Below are 26,184 nucleotides of genomic sequence, written 5' to 3'. Positions count from 1 at the left end.
CTTTAATGAAAATTTCAATAAGTGGTGTTAACTTCGGTTCTCCTTTGCCTTGAAATAAGTGTGACCTTGACGCCGTGATACGACTTCATAGTTTGCCGATGATCTCCATAGATATGCTTAAAAGTCGGGGTGTTCCAATAAGGGCAACGAGATATGGTACTGCGGAAACTGATGGTCCTAGACATTTGAAAAAAGGAGAAGATAAAAACAATACTGGAAATTATTTCCAAGTTTCTAAAACGCCATCATTACATTAATCCTAACCTAAAATAATATATGAAAGGATTTATAACTAAATAAAGTGGGATTTTGGGATTTATTTGTATTTTACGGGTTGTTGCTTATATCTGGTTATTTCGAATTTAAAGAAATAAAACTCAAATTTATTTAAGATGTCAGATCATATTTAGAATCGAAATAAATTTTCGTCATTTACTGTTATTAGTTTCTTTACAATGACTTCGAAAAGCGCCAAAGTAGCCAGTAGCTTCATTACGATTGGCGGCCAATAATGTTTCCAAAGTTCTCCTTTTCACTTTGGTATTGACAACTTGATAATAATAATAATTACATTAACAAATGGTTACCTTTAAAGTGCAAAAAGAAAATATAATTACAAATGGAAGAAAGTGCAACAATAGAAACTAGCAATCTGAAAAAGACTAAAAGAAACAACTCACTGTCGAATTACTTTAATGACTACGTTATAATTTTTTTAAAGCACATTTGGAGCTTCTTTGGCGGCATTGTAGCTAAACGATATCAAAAAGTGGGGCCTTATATTTAAGTACTCTTAGGAGAGGAGGAGCCAGACTTAATAGGTTTACTTGCCAAAGATTTAGTCGACTCACTGAAACACAAATATAGCCGCATTGAACGGAAAGGTTTCAATCGGTTTGGTCGAATTCAGTTGAAACTGTTGGAATTTTGCTTCATGCACACAGAACCAGTAGAATTAACATGTGCGAGTTTAAACTGTTTCAACCAGCTAAAACTGACCCGCTAAAAACGTTCCGAAACGCCGCTGCCATTAATATGAAAAGCGATATTAACAGATATTAGTAACGTATCCTGGATGTTCCAAGACACTGAACTTAAGGTAATTTTCACGCACCACATGACAACTACCACACCCCCACGGGTTGCTAAATATATAATAATGTCGTGTGCATTCGTTGCATTTTTTACTCGCCGCGGATATGACATTATGGCAAGTGCCCTTCCGGAAATGCGTTCAGGCTGTGATCGGATTTTTTTGAAATCGTAGTCTTTAGTTCTGTGCCTAGCGAGGTTAGTGATTTGGACTGCATTTCCATAAACGTAAGTTGCATTCTTTTTGCACAATCAAAAGCTTATTTAAATATTATTTGTAATATGTATTTTTGACTAATTATAACTAAGCAAAGTATAGCACCTTGCACTTAATTGCTTATTTAAGTAGTCGATAACAGAAATGTGAAAAGATCGACTACTGAAAACGTTGAAAATATTGTCAAACTTATCTCCATATCCTAAGTTGCCGAAGACAATTTGCTAATTCATTGGCAATATCATTCTTATTTTGTTCATTGACACATTATGCAATACTACATAATGAAATTTGGAAATAAATCTGTCAAAATAAATAAGAACTAAAAGTTCAGATTTTCACGAAATTATATATTTTGACATGACAATTGTTTCGACAACACCGTGTGTTTATCTCCTCAGTTCAATTTTTGAAAGCAGCCGAAATTGGTTTCTTGGCTATTTGGTATTTTAAATTACTTCTACGTTGCCGAATATGTTCCCAAAACATTTGTTTTTTTTTAACAAATGTCTGCAAAATAAGGTTTTTCCAAACTTCATGAAATTAAAAACCAACAGAAGTCCCGCTGTAAGGGAAGCCTAGATCCAAGGCCAGACGAAATGGATAAAGGAAGAACGAAAAAAAAAATGTCGAAACAATTGTAATGCCAAAATATATAATTTCGTGAAAATCTGAACTTTTAGTTCTTATTTATTTTGATAAATGGATTTTCATCAAGTAAAAGCCTCCTCAGTTCAAATAAATCTGTTGTTCTCTAGTACTCTTAGCTGAAAACAGAAAAGTGAAGTACAGCCAATGAAATCAAAGACAATCCAGAAAAAAAATCATTATTAATGTGCCATTCTATTGCTAAATCGTTTTCATTGGAAGGATATTGGAAGATCATCAAATGTTCTAGCTTTGTCGTCAACTAAAATGTCATATTAATCTGCATTTTCGAGCTACAGGGCGATGGTGAAATTGTTATATATCTTTAACTCCTCAAATCGGTATAAAATTCAGTTTTTGTAACTAACCAAAACTATTACGTTTCTCAAAAATATATATATCATAGTATGCATTCAACGCATATCGGAAATACCATATGTCAGTATATTATCGGTACCATATCCGTTTGTTTTTCAACTGTTAACTGTGGCTTAAAGGCTAATTAAGCATATGAATACCTCATATAAACAATACTTAGAAATAAATTAACAAAAAAAATGTATCGTCCAATAACCTTTTTAATTTTTGGCTAATATTTAACTTTGTCCTTTACTTTAAGTGTTTTCTATCGCTATTTTTGTATCTTAGTTTTGAAGTTTATAATAACTACACAATAATATTTTATTGTGGATCATTAAACATTTTAGAAACTACTTCGATACTGTGATTCGCTAGAAATCAACGTTCTTATTTGGCAATTTTTCATAAATTTGCTGAATTTTTTATTTCAGGCAATTTATACTGCATGGTTAACATTCAAGAATTCGTTTAGAATAAAGACATGCGATTGCTGTATTTTGTTCTACATATAACTGCCCATAGCAGAGATAGAGAAAAAGGTATAATACAAAAGTTTCATACCTTTTTGAGATATCTTAAGATATCGTAGTTTCCTGTATACAGTGTATAATATTTTTTTTAAATTCTGTATCATTAATCTAACTTTCTCATTTAAACTCTTGCATAATTTTTAAGATATTTGACGTTATGCGAGGCGTTTCTGGAAAATCGAGTTTCGTAAGCTATTGTTCAAAAACTTCAATTAGCCTTTCGGTGCTAATTCCTACTTTTATCAGTCATATGTATCAATGGAAATAGAAATTAAAAAAAAATTGATAACATGCATTTATGTTTCTTTAAATGAATTCCTCTGTAATTACTTAATGTTAGGCACATTAAAAATACGTATCGTTTCATGCGTCTATGTCCTATAGCTAAAGTCAATAATGATCTGTAGAAAAACATTATAAACAAGAAAATAGATAAACTTTCTTAAATTTGTTACAAAATTCTACCTATTTACTAGACATACGCAGTTTTGCTCGAGATTTTAGCTTTTTCACAAAATAATGCTCCATTTCAATGTGGGAAAGAAATAAGAGGTTTTTTATATGTACACACCTTAATTTAACCATTTGTAAAAAATGGAGAGATAATATGGCCGCCTCGAAGTCCGGATGTAACACCACTTGGCTTTTTTTTCGCGATGAAAATTGTATTTATTAATGATAAAGTATATGAAAATCAGAACAATTATTACATCAATGAACCAACACAAAAAATTACTGAAGAAATTAATAATATAAATAAATAATAGTATTAATAATAAATAATTCATTAATAATCGAAAAAACGATTTTCACTGAAACTGTTAGTTTTAAAACTGAAATATAAAAGTAACATGTCCCATTTATTATCTGTTTTAGAACAAAAAAGTTAAATAAAAAATTTATAGATAATACAAAAAAAAACATTTTAAAATTATTTTCTAATATTTAATATTTAATGGAACACCCTGTGTATTACTGCCCTAATTTTTTACATTCAATCACTCAGTGTTGGGTAATTATGTTCAGTATCGACTGTTTATAGCCATGTTTTTCGTAACAAATGCCCTGTGTACTCCTTTTTTTTATAGTCATTTATTCTACACTTATTTTGAAATAAGTTCGAATCGTTTATATATGATGAGGCAAAATGAAAAATATTAATTTTAGTGAAAAATGAAATGGATCGCCCTGTATATTATCCTTCCATTAATCACTCCTATTAATACCTTTTCAATTTTGTTAAGCATATCTAAACTTGGCATTTTTTGAGGTATACACATTTTTGCGAACAAAACTTTATCAGAAAATATGACAATAAGTCAAGAAAAATAAAAATAAATAGGTAAATTTTTAATTTAGTAATTTTGTTTCCTTTCTTTCCATTAATTTAGGAATTCTGCCTTCCTCAATGCCCAAAATATTATTGAACTGTAAAATAATGTATTCAGTTCGCATCTTTTACTGCAAATGTAGATTATCCATACACACATACAAAATTTAAGTTCGCCATGCAAAAAAATCGTTTAAAGAACGTTTATCGAACTGTGAGAGACATTTCAAGCGATAAATGAGTTGATTAATTGATTAATTAGACAGTTCTTTTTTGTTTCATTCTTTTGTTCTTAGTTTTTACGTGTTTTATTATTATGATTATTATCCACAGCGTAAAATACTTTAAATTGTTTTTGCAAAATTGCGCAGTTTATTATTTTATTTTTCTTTTTTCTTTTCTTATTCTTCTACATTTGTTTCTGAAAAAAATAACATAAATCAGTCATTATTTTAATGTTACATTTCATGTACCTGTTGATGCTAACGGGATAATTTCTTCTGTCAAAGATTCGGTTGGAATAACTTGAATAATCTCTGCTTCAAGGGCTTTCTGGGTGTCGGTAGTTTCCTGGGTATTTTCGGGATCAATGTTTTTTAGGCATCCCGTTAGAGGCAATTCATCATCAGAGTCAAAATCATCTTCTGCTTCAAATAATCCTGCATGTTTGCAATTGTGTTTTTTGCTAACTTCTTGTCAAGCACTAGTGACACTTCGGGAAATGGATTATGCCTTGATCCATGGGCTGCAGTTGTGAAGTGGTATTGTGTGGCATAAAAACCAGTTTGATTTGGTTCAACGGAACATTGGGATGTGCTGGACAATTATCTACTAGAAGAATCATTTTTCTGTTCTTCTTCTTCATTTCTGTATCTCATTGGAGCACCTCTTCGGTAAACAAGTCAGATGTCATCCACGCTTTGCTGTTTGAACTGTACTTGACTGGTAGGGGCTTGTTCTTAAAACATCTTGGGTTTACTGATTTGCCGATAGCAAACAGTTTTCTCTTTTCTGTCCCAGACATGTTTGCAGTAATCAGAACTGTTATTCGAACCTTGGAGAATTTTTTTATTTTTTTTGTATAACATCGTATTTTTCTTTCATAGTTGATGCTTTTCGTTTTTCCTTCTCCATTTGAATATTCTTCACGAAATCTAAAGTTCATTAAAAACGGAAAATGTATCTTAATCTTGACGAAATTTAGTTCACTGTAACCGAAAGTTCACTATAAACAGTAAAAATTTTATTATTATAGTAATTCAAAAAGTGTTCAGAATAACGGAGTGTTCACAATAAACGGCTTTACTATATCCGAACTCGACCGTATTTAAAATATCTCAACAGTCTATCAAACATTTGCATTAAAAATTTTATTTAATTATTAAATTATCTCCTCTCACGATTATCTTTATAGTAGTAGTAGCACAAATTTGAATTATCAAGTGTTTACGTCGTTGATTTGCATTTCCCAAAATAACATACTTTTCTGCTGACATGAAAATATAGCTCGTATGGTAAAGTTATTGATAATAATTTTTATTTTCGAATTCAGAATGCTTCTTGCCAACTTCTCGGCCACAATTACCCTCATGCTGCTCCTGATTATTCCGGACAATCCTCCCGCGAACTGCAGCAAAATTATCGTCAACGGCACGTGGCACGAGCTGGGTAAAATTGCCACGTTGCTTTTGCAAAAGTGTCTGCGACCGCATCTGCAGCGGAATCATTACCATCATCTGCAGGAATGCCTGAAGCGCAGGAGTCTGCTGGCCATTGATAGAGCATTGAGCCGTGACGTCATAGAGATCGGCCAAGGAATCGCTCTGATGAAGTGGAAAAGTAACGGCACGGATGGGGGTGATAGGTAAGAAACATCCGTTTCGTCAAGTGGTTGTTCGCGAGCGATATTTGAAAATTTCGCAATGATTTTGTATTCGGTTATATACAGGATGATCACTTTAATAAGAGATATCTTTATAAGGGTGTCTTTTGACTACAGGTTTTTTTCTTTATATTCTTTTGTTGGCGCTATACCGATGTATATATTTTATTTACTTATTTGACCATAAACTTCTCTGGTAAAATAAAACTTAATCATGGGGTCAACTATCTCCGTACCATTAATGATGCACATCCAAATACATAACACACTGCTATTAAAGTAATAATTACAATTACAACGTATACTTTACTACTATCAATTCGATACTTTTTATAGGATGGTTACATTATTCAGATGCCGAACTAAATTTTGAGTTACAGAAGGTATCGTATATACATCTATACATCCATAACTTCCGAAAATTGTTCAACTTGCTGCATAGAAGCCACTTTGTCTCAGAAAAATTATTTTTCAAATAATTTAATTATATTTTCGGTTGAGTGGAACTAGGTGGGAAATTAGGCAATTTTAATGAAAATTTACTACCACATATTTTTTGGAAATCCCTAACCTAAACGTATAAAAAAAGAAATATAAGAGAAAAGACAATGTGTATTAATTTGCTCCTGAGAGTATGGGCCATTAAAATTTTAGATATATTTTTTTGAATTTGTTATCAGCCTGTACGATATTACTGAACCTAGAGGATTATTTGTTGTATTTATTGATTTTTGAAAACAATTTTTTTTAATGAATTTCGAATGTGTGATATCACGCCAATTTTATTGCCATTCTGAGACGGGATGTCAAATTTTGCAATATCGATTATGCTTTAAATCACTAGACGTACCCTTGTACCAACTTGAGGATGTAGCTCTTGTTATGGGTCAAGATTGAAATTTTTTATTTAATTGGTTAAATATAATTAATGAATTAAATTAATAGTTATTAGGTGCCTTTCCTCTATTAGTACAAATTAACTTACCTTATTTTTGATTATTATTATGGCGCAATAAAAAATAGGGAACACACGTTTAGTCTTTTTGGTATATTTAATTTAATAGAATAATATATCATAATATAATTTCAAGAATTATAATACGTTTTAATCGGTGATTTGCTCATCACTCCCGAAAAAAGTATCTTGGGTTTTACATGTTTCATTAAGTGCTGAAGCTTCTAATGTAAATAGTGTTTTCAAATCTTGACACTTAGTCCCAGGTATTCGAATTGGTGTTTCATATGTTCATTTTTTTATTAAAATTTTGTTACATTTATCCACAAAGGCTTCCTTAAACTCCGTAATAAATGGTTTTGATTTGATAAATCGCAACGGCCATATTTTTTCCTAGCTTCCAGCAAACACGCTTTTTATAATTGTTTCATTAATATCAATGTAATGGCTTGTCTCTTTTTCTTCTGGCACTACAAACTACATTCTTAAAATCTTCTGTCCACAGTGTCTCTCCGACTACTAAAAACTTTAGATTTTTTACGTCGATATTTTCAATTTCTTGTACGCCTTGATCACCGCATCGCTAAAAAACATTACTTCTTCGGTAGATACTGGCAAAGACTTTAAATATTTATTAACACAACTACTAATCTCAGAACTACTTCGATTCCTTGGCTTTCAGAGCAGATGAGGCAGTCACCTTGTTTATTTTCGTTTATAGGAAAGCGTATTATTAGTTGGATCGGACGGAGCAAGTAATACCTGTTGATCTGTTGACTTCTTTCTTTAACTCCAAGGTATTGACAAAAATCGTTGTTCAAACCTTTACTGCCACGATGTGGGTCGGCAAAAAAAATTTCACTGACACAGTTCTTTTGGAGTTTATACCTCTTTTAGGCGGGTATTTTCCTTACTTGTGCTATGTTGTTCATAAAATGTGTCCTAGATTCGCTTCTCTATCCAGGGATTTCCACTCCTGCAAAGGTTAAAAGGGAAAAGTTTTAAAGAAAACTTAGCATATTTTGTAACGGCGGATTTCGTTTTCCGCTAGTAAATCCAAAACGGTTAAATTGACAGCTGTCAAAGTGTGACATTGTTCAGACTTTTTTTTTAAGACGAGTAAAAGATCTTTTGTTATCCCGCAATGCGCCTTAATTTTCACTGTTTTTGTAATCACCATATTAGATTTTTCGATTTTTGGAAAGAGGATAAAATTTCCAGTTCAGTGATTTATCACAAGTGCACAACAATTTTTATCACACTTCATTACTACAAATTTTAGTTTAGGTTAGTTATTTTGGTAAAACAATAATGAATTTTTAGTTCTGTATACAAGAACTGTTTGTGACGCTAAATTTATATTATGAATTTTACTGTAATCAAATTTATAAGGGCAAATTATCAATGAAATATTACTTCCTATTGTCAAACTTTGCAGCTTACATTTTCTTATTAATTCTGATTTAGTTGTAGCCCTTGAACGACGTATTTATGTACTGGTTTTATTATTACTTATTACACTTTATTTCGAAACCTGGGGATAAAAAATATCAAAAAACCTTGAAGACAAACGTTGTTTAAGTTGAATTATACTACACCCTATTTTATTAAAGAATTATTAAATTCCTCGGAACTTTCTAGTCACATTTCATATATACCCTCCAAAGTCTTATATTATTTGCAGATTTAAATATATCTATCTATTTGAAGTTTATTTCCTTACAACTTTAATAGTCTGAGTTGATATTACAAAATTTAAATGAAAAATTGTTAAAACTCATATTTTTTCAATTGGAAACACTCCAATTCTATAATTTAAGTTAGCAGTTAAGAAATGTCCAAGGAGCTAACGGTGTAACATGGCAAAACCACTACAGAAATGGCACCTACTTCCCTGCTCCGTAATTAAGCTGTTAACGAAGTGCTTGAGATTTGTTCTATTCATAAGAATGGAACGAATTTTATCAAAAAAATTTTACACTTGCCGACAAATATCCCATGGACAAAAATCTATAAAACGAATAATAGAAAACAAAATTAGAACATTCACGTAATCAAGAAAACTGTTTTCCAAAAAAACTATTTTTTTTATATGTTCCTGTCGTTGCAAATTATAATAAACTATTTTTTAATTTAATGTATTCAATGCAAGCATACCGTAATGTTGTAGAGTATTTTCATTTTTTGCAAATGAAAATTTTCAAAATATCATCACAGACCACTAAAGAAGAACTTCCGTAAGGAAATATATCATAAATATATAAGAATAGCTGTCAGACGCAGAAATCAATATTTAGACCTGCAAACCTCACTTGTAACACAATTTTCTTGGTTGTAAATAATTACATATAAAATATGTCTAGAACAGAGCAAGAAATTGACACTCGATAACATTATATTTTTTGTTAAAGCATAACTGAGTCCAAACAACTTTTTTCTACTCCCGTCTGTAAAATGCCTAATTACACACCGATCTAGCGTGCGCGAAGCGTCATTTTACCACGTCATCCACGGATCCCCATTTCGGATATTTCCGGGATTGCACGCTCGGGTTTGGGAGCAATCGGAGATATTTCCCACGCTTTGAATTTTGACGTTTGTCAATTCTGACCATCATTTCGGTGAATGCATTCGTGCTGTTTTGCAAAAATGTACCCAAAAACTAACGGTCGTAGAAAAAGTATAGTACGCAACACGTTCGGTAAACTTTTTAACTCACTCGTTTATTAAACACTCGCGTCAAATAAACTGGTGAGTCAAATGCCGTTTACCGTACTTGTGGCATTATATACTATTGTATCTATGTTTTCTTGATTTTTTTATACACAAAAGTACTATGTGGTGCGCATGGTAAGCGTTTTCTAAATGTCAAATGCGTTCTGACATATACTAATTTAATTGTTTAATAACGTTTAGACTTTTAAAGCGTTTTTGACAATAATTGCATTCTTTTTCTTACTAAATCTTCAGAAACAGCATTCAACAATTGAAAACAACGTCATGTCATCGGCAAACAATTAATAAAGACGACAAATAGGACACCATTGTAACTGCTTGTTACCAAATCGCTAAAAAGAAAATGATTTTTGAGACAGGAACTGAATTCACATCCATTTATTTAATACTCTATCAACTTTAATTTCTTACCTCAATCGTCATTGATGGGAACAGAACAAAGAGTAACTTGAAAATTATGAACCCACAGGTGCGATTTTAATTAAAATGGGTCACATTCTATATATCTCCGATCCCTAAGGTCGCATTATCTCGGAAGCTTTCTCGCAACGATCCGTCTAATTACATCTGGAATTTTTAAGAAAATACGTTCTCTTCTCGCAAAAGCCGAGACTAATCACTGCCAAGTCGCGTGGAAGGAATGATGATCCGAAATTTCGCGGAATCACTTCCACACAAAAGCACACAATTTCCCAAGGTTTCTCTTTGTAGCGGATTATGACGCGTAGAAAAATTGGACGACCCTTGATTAACCGTCTACGTCGGTAATTGAGACGTAAGCTCGCTATTGCTGTGGTAAAAATGCGCGTATTTCTTAAAGCAACCAACTTGTTACTTTCGAAAATCGATAAAATCGAATTTTTCGAAAATATCTGCCCTCGTATAAACATTTTATATCTCGGTGACGGTCTCTTCTCGTTCTCCGTTCTCATCTATTGGTTTTTCCTGAATAACTTTCGAACCGTTGGAGCAGCAAAATTGAAATTTGCCTCCTTTTTAACCTTCCACGCAACATTGCCATGAAACACGATAAGTGTCCGAAATTTGAAGCAAGCGACTTCATATTTGGCACATATATCCAGGTTTGTCCCGTGACGCAACCTATTGAAAATGGGAGGGTGGTTGGGGGGTCGGCATGTATTCTAAAAACCCGTTTACGAGACCAAAAAAATTCTTGGCAATTTTTCAAAAATATACAGGGTGCGCCTCAAATTCAAAAAAACTGAAAAATGGGTCCCCCTATTAATGAAATTGGTTATAACTGAAATACTATGATTCAGATCTCACTTCATTTTATATTGCGATATAGACAGCAAAAACTTTTTTATTTAGGGTTTTACCTATTGCACAGGGTGTTCCCGATATTCCGTGCTAAATGAGAAATGTGTTAAATGTCCTAAATTTGCAGATATCAACTTCAAATTTAGTAGAGAAGTAAAAGTCCGTGTCCACATTTAAACGGTAGAAATTAGGTGCAATCAAATTTTATCAAGTATTGTTTAATAATGCTTGAAATTTTTTTTTGGTAATTTTAGCTTCCAGAAAAATATGTTTTACTCCATAATCGTTCACCCGATCGGCAAAATTCTTTAACCAGCAGACGCGGAAGATCCAGTACAATAACATTTACTTCAGCCATTTTTTCGATTATATACCGGCTTTTCAACTCAAAAATCGTAAAATATATGTCTAATTGGTTCAAACAGGTCATAGGCCGCATCAAGAGCTACAATTTTTGTATTTGCGGTTTTCGTCACATACGCTGCTCGAGATATTTTAAAAAATCCATATTGAAATCGGGGGCTGTCAAGACGCGATGACGTCATTGATTGTTACGGCGCACTGCATAGTTTCAGAAACAACTTATTTTCTCAAAAACCACTTGCTATTTGCAAAAATTCTTATACCAGGATACGTGGAAGATCCAGGGCTATAACTTCTACTTCGAACATTGTTTGAATCATGTACAGGGTGTGTCGTTTATGTTCAAAAAATCTAAAAGATCCAAAAAATTTCCATTTTTCTGGGTAAATTATTGGCGATAAATGAAAAACTGTTAAAAGTGAAATAATTATCTTCTGAACAGTATCGTAAACTGTGTCGAGAGAGAGTTTCAGGTTTCGTCAATTATACAGGACACGAGATATTTGAAAAAATATCATTCGACAACTCTATTATTTGTGCAAATTTTAATATTTACCGATGTTTACTGTAACTTTGAAGTTCCACCAGATGTGGAGGACATTTTATACAGGGTGCATGCACAATTAAATTACATCGATTTTGCGAAAGTTTCATAGTGGTCCACAGGAGCAGCAGCAGCAGCAGCGACGAGTTTTCGAAAGCAATCTTGTATTTATTGACGCTCATGAAATAGTCATATCTGTCATATCAATAATAATAATAATAATAATAATAATAATAATAACAATAACAATAACAATAATATGTACCGTACGTTTAATTTATCTTAATTGGCTGTAACTTTTTTGTTTTTAGGGATATCGAGGTAAACAATAAACTAAATGTAGGGTTAGTAGCCAAGTGTATTTTCAAAGGACTAAATCGTGGCAGTGCGAATCGTCTGCGCAGTACTATGCGGTACGCAGTATAGAGAGTCACTACGAAGCTCTTTATTTTAAATGCTTTTTGTAGTAGAGGAACGCATTGTTTTTCTATCGTGCTCCTACGGACCACTATGAAACTTTAACAAAATCGATCTAATTAAGTTGTACAAGCACCCTGTGTAAAGTGTTTTTTACATCTCGTCGAACTGCGAACTTACGGCAGTTTGGTTATTATTAAAATTTTTACAAATAATAGCAATTTCCAATATTTTTTCAAATATTTTGCGATCCCTGTATGATAGATGAACCCTGAAACTCTCTCTCAACACAGTTTACGATACTGTTCAAATGAAATTATCCAATTTTTAACGGTTTTGCATTTATCGCCAATAATTTATTTACAAAAACGGGAAATTTTTAGCATCTTTTAGATTTTTTAGCCATAAACGACACGCCCTGCGTATAATTCAAAAAATGTTCGAAATAGAGGTAATAGCCCTGGATCTCCCATTTCTCCTGGTATATAAAGTTTTCAAATAAAGCAAACGGTTTAGGAAAAAATGCTTGTTTTCTGAAACCATGCAGTACGTCGTAATAGTAAATGACGTCATCGCGTTTATATTGAGGGCGTGAAATGGCAATTTTCATTTGGATTTTTTCAAATATCTCAGTGTATGTGGTAGACGAAAACCCTGTTTAAACCAATTGGCCATATTTTTCACGAATTTAGTTTGATGGCTAATAATTTAATAGCGAAAAGAATGATTTTCAGGGTCTTTTAGATTTTTGTCTATAATTGAGAAACCCTGTACATAATCGAAAAAAAAATGCTTGAAATAGATGTTATAGTACCGAATTTTCGGCGTCTCCTGGGAAAATAATATTTTCTACTCCCGTCTGTAAAATACCTAATTACCCACCGATCTAGCATGCGGGAAGCGTCACTTTCCCATGATTCCGAGCCACTTCGGACATTTCCGGGATTTTACCGCACGGATTTGGGACCAATCAAATGTTTTCGGAGGTATTCGTGTTGTTTTGCGAAAATGTACCCAAAAACTAACGGTCGTAGAAAAAGTAAAGTATGCAACACGTTCGGTGAACTTTTTAACTCACTCGTATCTTAAAAACTCGCTCGACTCGTGTCAAATAAACTCGTGACTGAAATGACGTTTACCGCACTTGTTGCATAATATACTATTGCCGATCAAGTTAATAGTTTTCAAGAAATTTTGTTTTATCTGGAAGAAAAAATAAGAAAAACAAAAATTTCAAAATTAAAAAAAATATACTACGCGAGTCTTGATTGCTCCCAGTTTCTACGGTTTAGGGGTGTGGAATGATACTTCTCTGCTAAATTTGAAGTCGATAGTTACAAATTTGAGACATCTATAACATTTTTGAATATGGTACAGAATATCCCGAACACCCCGTATAATATGTGAAAATCTAAAAAACAAAAGTTTTGGCAGTCCATAGGTAACATATGGTCCCTTGAATGAAAATGGCAGCTGAAACACAGCCTTCTAGTTATGGACAATTATCCTTATAAGGGGAACCCAATTTTCAGTTTTTTGATCTTTGCCGGCGCACCCTGTACATTTTTTAAAAATCATCAAAATCATCAAGATCAAGATTTTGGCCAGGATCTCGCGCGTCTTCTGGTTCAAGAATTTTTTTGATTGCGTATACCGTTTTTGAAAAGTTTCAGCACCCTCACTCAAACCGTTCCGAAGTTACTCGCGCTTTTATGGAGCGTCGACAGAGAAGAGAGAACAGAAAACGGAGAACAGATAAAAAATTAAAAAGTTTGTTTTTCGACGCTGATTCCATCGGTACCAACGGCGACGCTGTAAGATCCTCCGTTGCCGAGATATAGGTTTCGTTGCCAAACGCATATACTTTCGAAAAATTCGATTTTATCAATTTTTCGAAAGTAACAAGACACTATCAATCAATGGTAATTAGGTATTTTACAGACAGGAGTAGAATAACGTTGATGGTCGAATTATTGTCCAAGTCATTATTGCTAAAATGGGTTTTCGCGAATTTTGTATCCGTGAAAGCAGTGATATGCTTTAAGTATACTTTCTGAATAATGCAAGTGCAATCACAGCTCATCGTTAGTATATTAGACTTTATCAAGAATGCCGAACTCCTTAAAAACAGATATTTCCAAAGCTGGCAAAGAAATTTGCAGAAAACGGTAACGTATTAAATGCTAAAAAGGTATGCCGGAATCATAATGTTTTAAATGAAGAAAACAAATCGAATACATTATATGAAGCACATCCAGTTTCCTCTATTATTAAAATTTATGAAGGGACAGGTATTTCTCAGGGATCAGTCCACTCGGTTTTGAAAGGATATAAATACAATGCATTTAAATTTCGTAAAATTCAAAAACTATGTGCAGAACAATGTCAAAGAAGTATGCAGTTTTGTTTGGATTTTTTAAATAGACCTAATGAGAAAATAATTTTATGAAAAACGTTTTATGGACTGATGAAAGGGTTGTAATAGACAAAATATGCGACATTGGTCTTTAAATAGTCCTAAACGAATACACGAAATAAAAACTCAGGGGTAATAATCAATTAATGTATAGTGTGATGTCATAGATGTGCATATTTTGGATCCTATATTTATAAATTAAATGTTAACTGGAGATCATTAACATGGAATATCCCAGGGGTTGGGTAGGGAACGGCCAAGGAAAGGAAGGAAAAGGAAACTAACCAAAACTAACCAAAACTATGGAACAGCACCGACTTAACATTAATGGATTTTTTCTTTTGGGGACAAATCAAAAATCACGTGTATACAATTGCTTAATGTCGTGGAACTTCGGCAAAGGATTTCAGACCCAATCAATCACTTAAGAGACAATCTGGAAAATGTTCAGGAAATTTTGAATAGTTAAAGAATTTTTTACTTCATTCTGTCTTGTAATTTTTAGTGTTTTTGTTCTACTTTAATTTGTACATGATTATTGTTGTGGCAGACAGTGACGGTACTCTTTGGAATTATATAAAAATTTCCTATTTTTGCTAATTTGTCAAAAAGGAGTCTATACTGAAATATAAAGTGCGCTACATCATTGTAATCGGAATAAGATATTCTTTTAAACACGTTTATAATATACAGGGTGTTCCATTTAAAAATATATTATGTCGGCTTATATGTCAGAAAATGGATAGTGTTTTGTTTTATACGTCACTTGGAAAAAACTTGGCTACTAGCCATACATTTTGTAATTTTCTTTACTTTGACATCTCTAAAAACAACAAAAATTACAGCTAACTAAAATGTTATCAAGATAAATTGGATGCACGGTACAGTGCGTGGGACAAACTTAGCTGTCTAAAAGACACTGAAGCGATGTTTTTCGTATAGTATCGACTAAAATCATGACCACTGACAAATTTGAAAATGAAATGATAACAAACCAAAAAAAATAGGAATCGAACCACAAAAACATTTTTACTAGTAAGGGAGACACACTGAGACAGGCATCCTGTCCCACCAATACTCTTAAAAGTTCAAATCAATCAACCAAAAGGTTAAATTTATAACTAAACCAATTCACCAATTAAAACTTAAATGTTTTCACCAGGATGTTTTCTGCTTCTCTCACTTTCATTTTTGTGTCAATACTCATGGCTGGTTATTTTTCGGCTTTTCCAGACATCTTTTGAGTTTAAGTCTTATTCTGCCAATAACTCTAAAGATATTTGATGGATCTGAATAGTCTTGAACTACCAGTCAGCCTCTTCTATTTGCAGTTCCTAACCCCAATATCTACCATGCTTTTGTGGGATATTTTCATATATTTGCCACTTGTTGGTAAGTCAATGTATGAATCATTATCCACTCGTGTCCTTTGGTTAGAGTACCTACATCAATGCCCGAATACAATACTTCCTAGTTTTATACTTAGGCAACGGTGGCCATCTATAGGTTGAATCGTTTCATTTTATTGATAGAATTGAATGTTTTAATATTTCAAATATTTTTCGAACTTTGTACGAGACAATCTTTTTTGAAGGTGATTTTAGGCACCCGCTGGCTGTGAACAGTGCCTAGGCTCCTTGTTTTGGTTAGTCATACTAATAATTGTTTTAATGAGATGGTTTACTGCAGCTTCTTTTTTTATCATAATCTCACATCATATGCATAGTATGCATAAGTAATTGGATTCCAGTTTCCAACTCCGATTCAGAGAATGTGTAGCTAGTAGCAGTTGCTTGTATTTTATTTCGTGTTTAATATCTGGCGTAGACTTGAAGAGTGTCCCACCAGAAAAGGTCGGAACTCCTTGAAAATTGACTAAACTTGTATTTATAATTTATATTTTTTACACAACTTCTGGATTCCTCCTGCTTCGGTTTTTGTTGAGTAGAAATTGCTGACGTCTCGTCAATCATCCTGTTGGCTTCTTCAGAGTTTTACTAAAACTGGCTCGTATATTACTCTGTGCCTGTTTATATATTGTTTGAGGGGGGGCGGAGCTGAGTGATGGGCATAAACACCGCCTCGGATGACTGATTCCCAAATTGATGACAGGTAGAGACCTGAATCGCGGTTAAGATTGTTAGGTTGTTTATAGATTTCTATAGACTCTCGGATTTTTCGATGGTAGAAGAATTGATTACATGCAAGAATTTTAGTTTTATCGAATAAAATTTTATGTCCGGTTTCGTGATTATGTTCGGCAACAGCTGATGAGTTTATTGGTCTTAGGCTCTTGTGTAAGGCTCTTTCGTGTTCTTGCCGCATATGTATGGAATGCTTTAAACTCCTGGCATCTCAAATGGAATTTTGTCTTTGACGGACCGAAGAGATTTTTGGACAAGTGGTAAACCTGGTTTTGAAGTTATACATCTTTAGAACTTTTGAAATGTGGTCAGCAATGTTTTGAATGTATGAATAATTTATATTTTCTATTTAGTTGCTGATATGCAAAACTCTATGATGCTGTGTGAAGTCAAATCTGCATTTTTGTGTTTCATATTCTATTCTATAATTTATCGAGTTCAAATATTTTTGTTTCACAACTTTGTCGCCTACTAGTATCTACATTTGTCGTTTAGAATAGAGTAATTTGACATGACAAAATTTAGGTGTTTCCGATTTTATATATTTTTTTGCAAATTCTGTAAGTATATAACAAATTAATTTATAATTTTTTTGTTTGATATCTATAATTATCCTATAGTAAAGACACAAATTTTTAGATGATGCAAATATTTTTGTTCAACGAGTTACGTGAATTTACACTTGTCCTTTGGAATACTATAGTAAAGTGATATGCGATTCAGGCAACCGAGGCAATCCGGATTAGTGAAACATCCGGATTAAGGAAAGCTATAAAAATCACCAAATACACATTATTGTAGCATTTTTTAACACAAAATATGTAAACATTTACTAACACCTAAAAAATAAAAGAAAAAAGAACACCCACACGCAGTTCTTACACTTACCGACATAGAACGTCAACGAAAATAATGCAAATAAATGGTTTGCATTATTGTAAAATGTAACGTGTCGATGTTATGAAACTAAAATTGAAGGAAATCTGTAAGTTTGGTTTGTTTCATACTGCATTGTCTTACTTGCATTGCGCGTTCTCTCATGGTTCGTAAGATGGACAAAACATTCAGTTTAGCACCATTTTCTTCTGCCCACTGTACACATGTCCCAAAGGAACTAATAGCTCCCTCATGTATAATTTTTATATCAATTCTATCACCTTCTTCGTCAGCCTCTTCACTCCCATTCTCACTGTGCAGTTAGTAATCATCATCGCTATCGATCCACTCGTTGATCTCGGTTTCTTGCAAAGAATAACTTTCAGTAGCTCATTACTGGCTCACTACTGGCGGTTTTAAAACATTGGGATCAAATCTTCAGGCTCCCAACCAGAGTTTGACTCATCAAGATCTGGATGACAAAATATTTTGTTCCAACAACTCTGAACTGCATCAGGACTCACTTTATCCCATGAACTAGCCAGCCGAAATACGGTATCTCTTAAATTCATGTTTTTTAGAATGCTGTCAGTTTCTTCAACAGACGTAACATTAATTAATAAGGTTTTGCGGTAAAACATTTTGATCCTTCGGTTGGATTAAGGGCGTGGTATTATCACTGATCAATTGATCTTGTGTTGAATGACTTCGAGCGTTATCAATCAGTAAAAGTGATATGCCGCTCATATTAATGTCTTTCTAAAACGTTTATATTTGTTGAATAAAAGATTCGTGAAACCATTTGACAAATAAAATTAAAATCATCCACGCTTTATTGGTAGCATCATATTCAACTGGAATGATACAATTCCATTTGCACAAGGAAAGAAAGTTATTCTTTATGAGGTGCCAAAGTGCGATCTGGCAACATTTTCCAGAAGAGTGCTGATTCGTCTGCGTTGTAAAGCTGATTTGGTTGCACCTGAATCTCCCTAATTTTGTTACCACAAATTATAGACTATGGAATACATAAGAAATCCGGATTATGGAATACATAATGTAAATAAGTAATATTTAAATTTTATTCGGATTACTGGAGAATCCAGATTAGTGGAGTTCGGATTAGCGAAGTTCTATATATTACAAATAATTTATAATTAACTGATACCAAGACTTTAACAATCCACATTAAAACAAATAAAAAGTTTATATAAAGATAGCAACATATCATTGCTAACTTTTTTGGTACTGTTTCTAATTACGTCCCTCAGCAACTAGAAACTACAAACTACAAACGGGCAGTGAAGTACATCAAAAGAGCTACTTTTGTAAAATTCAATGTACTCACCACATAATTTGTTTTCTCCTCAGGTATCCAATAAAATTGGAAGTAACTGGCAAATCTTTCGGAGGAGACTGGAGCAGGGAATTCTTTCAGCGCGTAATGCTATTTTTCAAAACCAGGGTACTTAAGATGCGCCTGAGTAGTTTAGAATTTTCACCAGATGCCGAAGGTAAATATTTCGTTTTTTTTTATCTCCATAACGAACAGGTTTATTTAATTAAAGTGTCCAGTTATGGGGCGGAACAATCAAAGCCAAATCACCTGCCTAACGATTTCTAATTAATGATAGAATAACATACTCCAACGTCGCTATTTAATTGTAGTTCGATTGTTCTAGAATTCCACTATAATTGTACGCACCGCTAACCTAAACAGTATTTAATTGTTGTTTATATTAGTCACGTGTCAGTTGCTTTTGAAGTTTGCGCTATATACTTGAGTGTTAGTGAAAGTTGAGATATTTGTTGTCGCCAAATTTGACTGAATGTAGCCCTCTCGTAGCGTGGGTTTGCTGTAAGCTAGCAGTAACATTAAAAAGAAATGCGTATCATTTTGGGTAAGTTACTAAAAAGCATGGAAATTGAATTTTCTCAGATCTCTGCAGAAACCTTAAAAAGCTTCAAAAATATTTTTTTTTATGAATTACGGTATTACATTGGAAAATGTTATCCGCAATCTCAATAGGTCCCACTATTGACGGAACGATTAGAGAATTTACCAAAGGGAAAGAAAAAATGTGCTAACCATTGAAAATTTGGTTATTTTATTTCTTTATGACTCATTTATTTCCAACGGTCGAACCAATTTGCGAAATATAAATTGAAACTTATTACATACTAGAGATACAGTTAAAGAATTCCTATGATTAATTTGGAAGAAAGGGATAAATTTGTTTGCAGTCTAGTGGAGTTTCTAGAGACTTTATATTAAGTATACTTTGGACAGTTATCATATCGTATCCATTTATTTTAGGAATACTCAATCTAAATGCAGCAATTTCTAAAATATTTTCTGCACACCTCTAACGCTGTCAACGGAAGCCATCTGTATCAGATACGTGAAATTATATGTATAAACACAGATATAACAATACTGCATGTATAGGACAGTTAACAAACGAATATCTTTCCCAACGACGGTACAAACATATTGACAAAATGTTCAAAATACACCATTATACTAGACACTGGTCAGGACACTTTCATAATGTGCCCTTCAAATTCTTTTAAGTTGTAGAAACCATTGGCTGACACATGCACTTTTTAAACTGTCTTACAGGTAATGTTTTTAAGCTTGGATGAAGCAAATTATAATAATACGGTCTTGCGTAACTTAGCGACTTCTTATAAAACATGTGGTTGGGTTATGCCTATAGAAGTTGTTCTTTATTTCGGGTATTATAACATGAACATCAGTGTGTGTCTTATGAGAGTCTTTATTTTCATGAGTGATGAAGAGTATTTTAAATAAATATATACAAGGCACTGTATTTTATACTTTAGGAAACTATCTTTGCAGAAAAGCCTCGGGGGTAGTTATGTTATAAATATTGTCTTCCAGAGTGAATCCTTTATCCTTACCTGAAAGTATTTTAAAAACTGTGATTTGTTAGAGGCAAACGTCATCCGAATTAAAGCGAACATAACAAACTGATTTACTCTCGAAAGCAAACAAATCGAACAACATGGGTCCACGGTGCGATCCTTGCAGTATACCAGAAAGAACATCAATATGTTAGATTATTGACTTTCACTTTTTGTTTAAGTGTGGTTAGGGAGCTCTGGATGCATTTATCTTAGCTATTGGTGACTTATGACTGACTATATGTCAAACGCCTTTGAAAAGTCTCTATAAATACTATCACGTGATGATAATTTGCATAACGCATTCAGTAAAGAACTCTGAAATTCATTCATAACTTGTCTAACCTCTAAAGATAAAACAAATGTAAATAAGGAATCAAAAAGGTATTGTCAACTCTCCACAGACCACCTCTTTCACCTCACTTAAAGATTGGTGTAAAAAAAGTATCTTTCCAGAAGAAAGAACATTACATTTTCCTCGGTGTTAAAACACATCAAATACTGATGCAGCATTAATATTTATTTCTGCCAAATTGACTATTTGAGGTATGTCTTTGTATGTATGTATCTTGATTGTTGGTGCAATCAGAGAAAAAAAATTGCAAATAAGTTGACTATAATTTGGTCATCATCAGACCACTTATGATTTAAGATTTATATAATTCATTTCCTTACATTAAGCATTTTTCACGTAATAGAGAACATGTCTCATAATCTTTTCATTTACATGACGTCTAAGTTTTGGTAAGAAAACTTCTTCATAGGAATGCAAGACAAGAATCCTTAAATAATTAAGTTGTAAGATTATGCATCAGAGTTTTTAAAATGGACTTACTGGACCCCATATTTCCAGATAGGGACAAGGGATTCACCCGGTACGAAATATGAATAGGAATAAGAAGTAATAATTGAACCATCGCTTTATCTATCCTAAGACTAGGTAGACAAATCTGAACATATTACTTCATTATTTGGGAGAGATCTGGACAAATGACTCTCATGACGAAGTATGTATTTAAAATATTTCGAATTTCCGTTTGATTTTTTAAATGATACACTCTGTATACTAATTCATTTTTCGCCTGTCTCATTTACGAACATTCCGCTTACTAGTTTTGTGGTGACCTCGTAAAGTCCATTTCAAATGACATATAGGCTATTGGATTATTTGACCATATTTCGATAAGGTACCTGTAAAATTTAATAAAACATTTAAACGTGAATGTGAACAAACAAAACTTTTCGTTATTGTTAAAAAAGTGAACATGAAAGCAGTGGATTGAAAGAAAAGTGATTCACCAGCAAAAAATATGAAAAGGTAATATACAAACAAAATATTTTAATTATTATTTAACTTCCCTGTGAAATATTTGGCAATTGCACTTTGTTTGCTTTTTTAGCAGGTATACATGATATATGGAAAAACCATTAAGCCAACAATCTAAATTTATTGCTAAACAGGCGGAAACTCGAAAATCTACGATTTCAAAAAAAAATCCAGATAGTGTCAAGCTGACTTAATGTTAACGGCAGATGTTCACTCAACAATCTGGCACCGACGAATTTTCTTTTCCGTAATATTCGTAGAAAACTTGCTATTCCCAATAATGTTTCGTTTTCTCAATTCCTTCCTTCGCGCCCGTAAAGAACGTAGGCGCTCTCTTAATTAACTTCAATAATAAAATAAAAACAGCAGATGCTCTTACATAACTAACGAGAGAGAGGATTTCTGAAATATCGCATTAATTAAAAATTGTCCGTATTTTCTAAGAATTTGGATGTATTATGATAGGCCTGACTACATTTTTTAAACCGTCATCTGATTATACAGGTTTTACTGAGTTTAGTTGAAGACATTTTTTATTTAGGCGATTTCAATATTAAAAATAGCCCTAATAATATTGTTTTTTCGAATATAACATTTTTGAAAATAAAATAGTTATGGGCAATGTCCAAAAGGGTCAAAAATTGAAAAACGCCCTATATCTCGGTTCTATATCTAGTTCACTCCAGCACTCCACTTACGACCACCCTGTACAAGGTGCTCCAAATTTGAATGGTCTCTATGGCTTTAAGTATTTGCAGCATAGTTAGCCCCAAAACTAATATGTATGTTACTAGATTCTTGAGAGAAGTCGAAAACTAAAAACCGCACCCTGACCTGCAGGGTGATTCTTAAAAATGTGCCTTTCTAAAACCCCTCTATAACTTTTTTATTTGTAAAGATAGAGATTTGTAATAAAAATTTAATAAAAATATGTGTATGGAATATCGTTCGACAGGAAATTATATTAGAAAACTGAAAATTGGGGGTATCCCATTTAAGGAAATAACTTTTTGTGATATCTCAGGAACTAAAGGCTCTAAGGCAAAACGAGTACAATAGAGAGATTCCCGGTTAAAAGAACTTAAAAAAAATGTTTTTTTCCCAAAACTCTATTCTTACAATAAAAAAAGTTGAGAGTCTTTAAAATCGCACATTTTTTAGAATCACCCTGTAGCCCAATAACGCCTTGACATATCACGATGCGGTTTTCAGTTTTTGACTTCTCTCGAAAATCGAGTCCCTAACATGCATATTAGTTTCGGACTAAATATGCTGCTGCAAATGCTATAGAGGCCCTCGAGTTTGCACCACCTTGTACATGTAGGATGAGACAAGCCAGAGCGCCGTTGAAAACCTTTACTGTTCTATTAATAAAGCCCAACATTTTATTAGAGGAAACCAGCGTGTGGTTAATATATTAGCACCCAGAACTGATTAATTACCAGTTTTTGAAACGCAAATTAGAATCCATGTCGCACATCCCCCGATTCGTTCGTTATAATCCGTCTCTTTGCGGGTTCTGTAATCAACCGAAATTGACTAAACCGACTTTGTTCTGCGAATCATACGCCAAAGAATCATGCGATGGGGATTTGCGATTCACATGGGATGAAACCCTGATCTACAAAATATTTGTAATAAACCGCTCGGGTCCATATTCACGAATTCAAACGTAGTTTAAATTGGTAATTAATTGAATAAATGCATTAAACATGGACATACAACGTGCGTGCAACCGTTGCAAATGTTTTAAGCGGTTAGTCAAAACAAAGTTGATCCCACCATTCAGCTATAAATTCGCCAATCAGATGCGGAATTTTTGAGACAAAAAAATCTGTCAACACGGTATACACGGGGTGGTTGGGAAAGTGTTTTGTGGCTTGCGAAGAATTATCACATCCTATCCCTCATGTATTTAAAATTCCTAGTTTCTACGGACACCCCAAGATTCACAAACTAGGATTAGCCCCCCCCCCCCCCCCTACCCGACCAATTGTTAGCACCAATGGTTTTCCAACATACTCGCCATCAAAATACTTAGCTTCTATACTTCTTCTTGTTTTGTACCTGGCAAGTACTAGCTAGAGCCCAAGTAAGTTGTACACCCTACTTTTATTACTTCTAAGTTATGGTTATCTTTACTTAAAAATAGAAGAAACCTAGAATGTGGTAGTTACGGAATATCACCCTAAGAGTCCATTTTCTTTTGTCATTTTGTTCTGCTTATGTGGTGGGACCCAAATAATATGGCTTCATTTGATAAATATCTAGACATTTCAATTTCATTCGTTGACGACATTTTAAGACCTTATTTGGACGACTAAAATACAATAACTTTTTACTTGTCATCTAAACCTCTCGTAGTGTAGCCCAGGTATTAACAAATTTAGAAGTAATCGCCATTAACTTGGACCTCGGAGTACTTTGTAACTACTTGACAAGTTCCGTGTAATGAGAAGCCGCCCTTATGAATTACGTAATATATCTGACAAATGTAAAATTTTGACATTGAAAAAAAGCATCTGAATTTTGGTCGGGTAACAAAGCGGCTGTTGCTTTATTGCGTTTGTTATACAGAATGTCCCAAATCTCGTGGATGAAATGGAAACAGGAGATGGGGGAGGTGATTTTGAACAAATTTTATTATTGTAAATTCTTCGAGTTTTTCTATTCCTGCAGGTAAAACGTTTTTTTGAGAACGGTGTTTATTTTTATAGACACAGTGGTCACATGTCGCATCATGCGTGACCGCTACTACTTATTAAGTTAACACATGAATTATTACTTTCTTTTTAATTTTTTATTTTTTTTTTAAATGTAGCAGCGAAAGAACTGAACTTAAAGTTATTAAAAATGCTTATGTGGTATTTCTTCTTTCAATTAAAAATTCAAGTTTGTGTAGCTGATAATTGATATCAGTGAACAACAAATATTATTTGTTCAAGTCGTAAAGTAAGTCAAGCAATTCTGTTGAATTTGTAAATAAATTAATAATCTCATACGACATTGCAGATTGCGTACAGTAAATTTAAAATTTTTCTAATTCAAAATTTTGGCCCTGGCTCATTTAAAAAAACTGTTTATATTTCTTGTTCCGTGATATCAATTATCAAATTGTTATTTTGCTGCTAATATTGAAAAAACTGTAGTCATTGATGTTTCACTTCACAAGCGGTACCCATCGCAGTTCATACAGGATCGTTTCCGACAACTGTTTCCATAATATAAAGTTAAACTCGAAAGCAGTCAAAAATCGTAGTATTCTTATCTGCTTTTTTAACTTTATCCATGACATTTGGGACGCCCTGTATATATACAGAATACGCAACTTCAGTGGTTGCAGAAGACAGGATTAATATGAATTTAATGGACAGCAAGTCAATGAAAGGGATTTAATTTCCAGGTCGCCACAGACGAAAAAACAATATGATGGGTCAGTTGATGATGTTCGGTATGGTAGCAGCTGGCATGATCGTGATTCCGATGGGCTTTCAGTTCTTGGCAGTGCTCGGAGGAAAGGCTTTGCTTCTGGCTAAGCTAGCGTTATTGCTGACATCGATTCAAGGCCTGAAGAAAATCGCCACCAGCCACGTGAACTATGGACTGTACTCTACGGGACTCGAACATCACCACGATTATCACCACGGTATTCAACATGTACATCACGGGCATGGACATGATCATGATATTCATCATGAACATGAACCATGTAAGGACTATTTCGGTTATGGTTACACCGGACGTGAACACCACAGTCTATTGTCTCAGATATTTGAAGTTTTGGGGTTAGGGGACGTTGAATGGTCTTTTCAATTCGAGGATTTGTCAGGTTCGACAATGTATTTCAGCAACGGAGTAGAAGAAAGTTGCAATATTTCAATGCAATTATAGTTCTGTAGAAAACGCGTTGCGTTTCTAAATGATCATACTTGCTTTTGATTTCAGATCATTATGACCGGCAGTGGCCCTACGAAATGAACTCCTACGCTCCTGGGGACACCCCTCATCCGGGAGTTTCCTTTCCAATCAGTCAAACCCTACAACCGCGACAAGATATTGTAACTTATACAATTCATGATTAATTTGTTGATAAGGTTTTTAAAATTTTACATTGTTTATTATTTATTAAATTATTTGC

General features: G+C 33.4%; 1 protein-coding gene across 3 annotated transcripts; it reads left to right on the top strand.

The window, feature by feature from the left end:
- The first annotated feature begins 1,192 nt into the window (after nt 1–1,192).
- LOC132700886 (uncharacterized) lies at nt 1,193–26,184 on the top strand. Of its 3 annotated transcripts, none has more exons than XM_060668464.1 (5): nt 1,193–1,320; nt 5,730–6,041; nt 19,163–19,305; nt 25,450–25,692; nt 25,992–26,184. In XM_060668464.1, the coding sequence occupies exons 2-5, from the start codon at nt 5,731–5,733 to the stop codon at nt 26,126–26,128; spliced, it is 834 nt and encodes a 277-aa protein (XP_060524447.1). In that variant the 5' UTR covers nt 1,193–1,320; nt 5,730; the 3' UTR covers nt 26,129–26,184. The 3 variants fall into 3 exon arrangements, with proteins under 3 accessions (XP_060524447.1, XP_060524446.1, XP_060524445.1); XM_060668463.1 differs by having other exon boundaries at nt 25,450–25,755; XM_060668462.1 differs by having other exon boundaries at nt 25,450–25,875.

Source organism: Cylas formicarius, unplaced genomic scaffold, assembly GCF_029955315.1.
Source record: "Cylas formicarius isolate icCylForm1 unplaced genomic scaffold, icCylForm1.1 PGA_scaffold_4__25_contigs__length_36172078, whole genome shotgun sequence".
NCBI lineage: Eukaryota > Metazoa > Arthropoda > Insecta > Coleoptera > Brentidae > Cylas > Cylas formicarius.
This window is presented reverse-complemented; position numbering and strand designations above follow the sequence as displayed.

Coding starts and splice junctions, on each gene's coding strand:
- LOC132700886 (XM_060668462.1), top strand. CDS start 5,731: ATGCTTCTTGCCAACTTCTCGGCCACAATTACCCTCATGCTGCTCCTG. Junction 19,306..25,449: donor ATTTTCACCAGATGCCGAAG/GTAAATATTTCG, acceptor TTTAATTTCCAG/GTCGCCACAGACGAAAAAAC. Junction 25,876..25,991: donor TCAATTCGAGGATTTGTCAG/GTTCGACAATGT, acceptor TTTTGATTTCAG/ATCATTATGACCGGCAGTGG.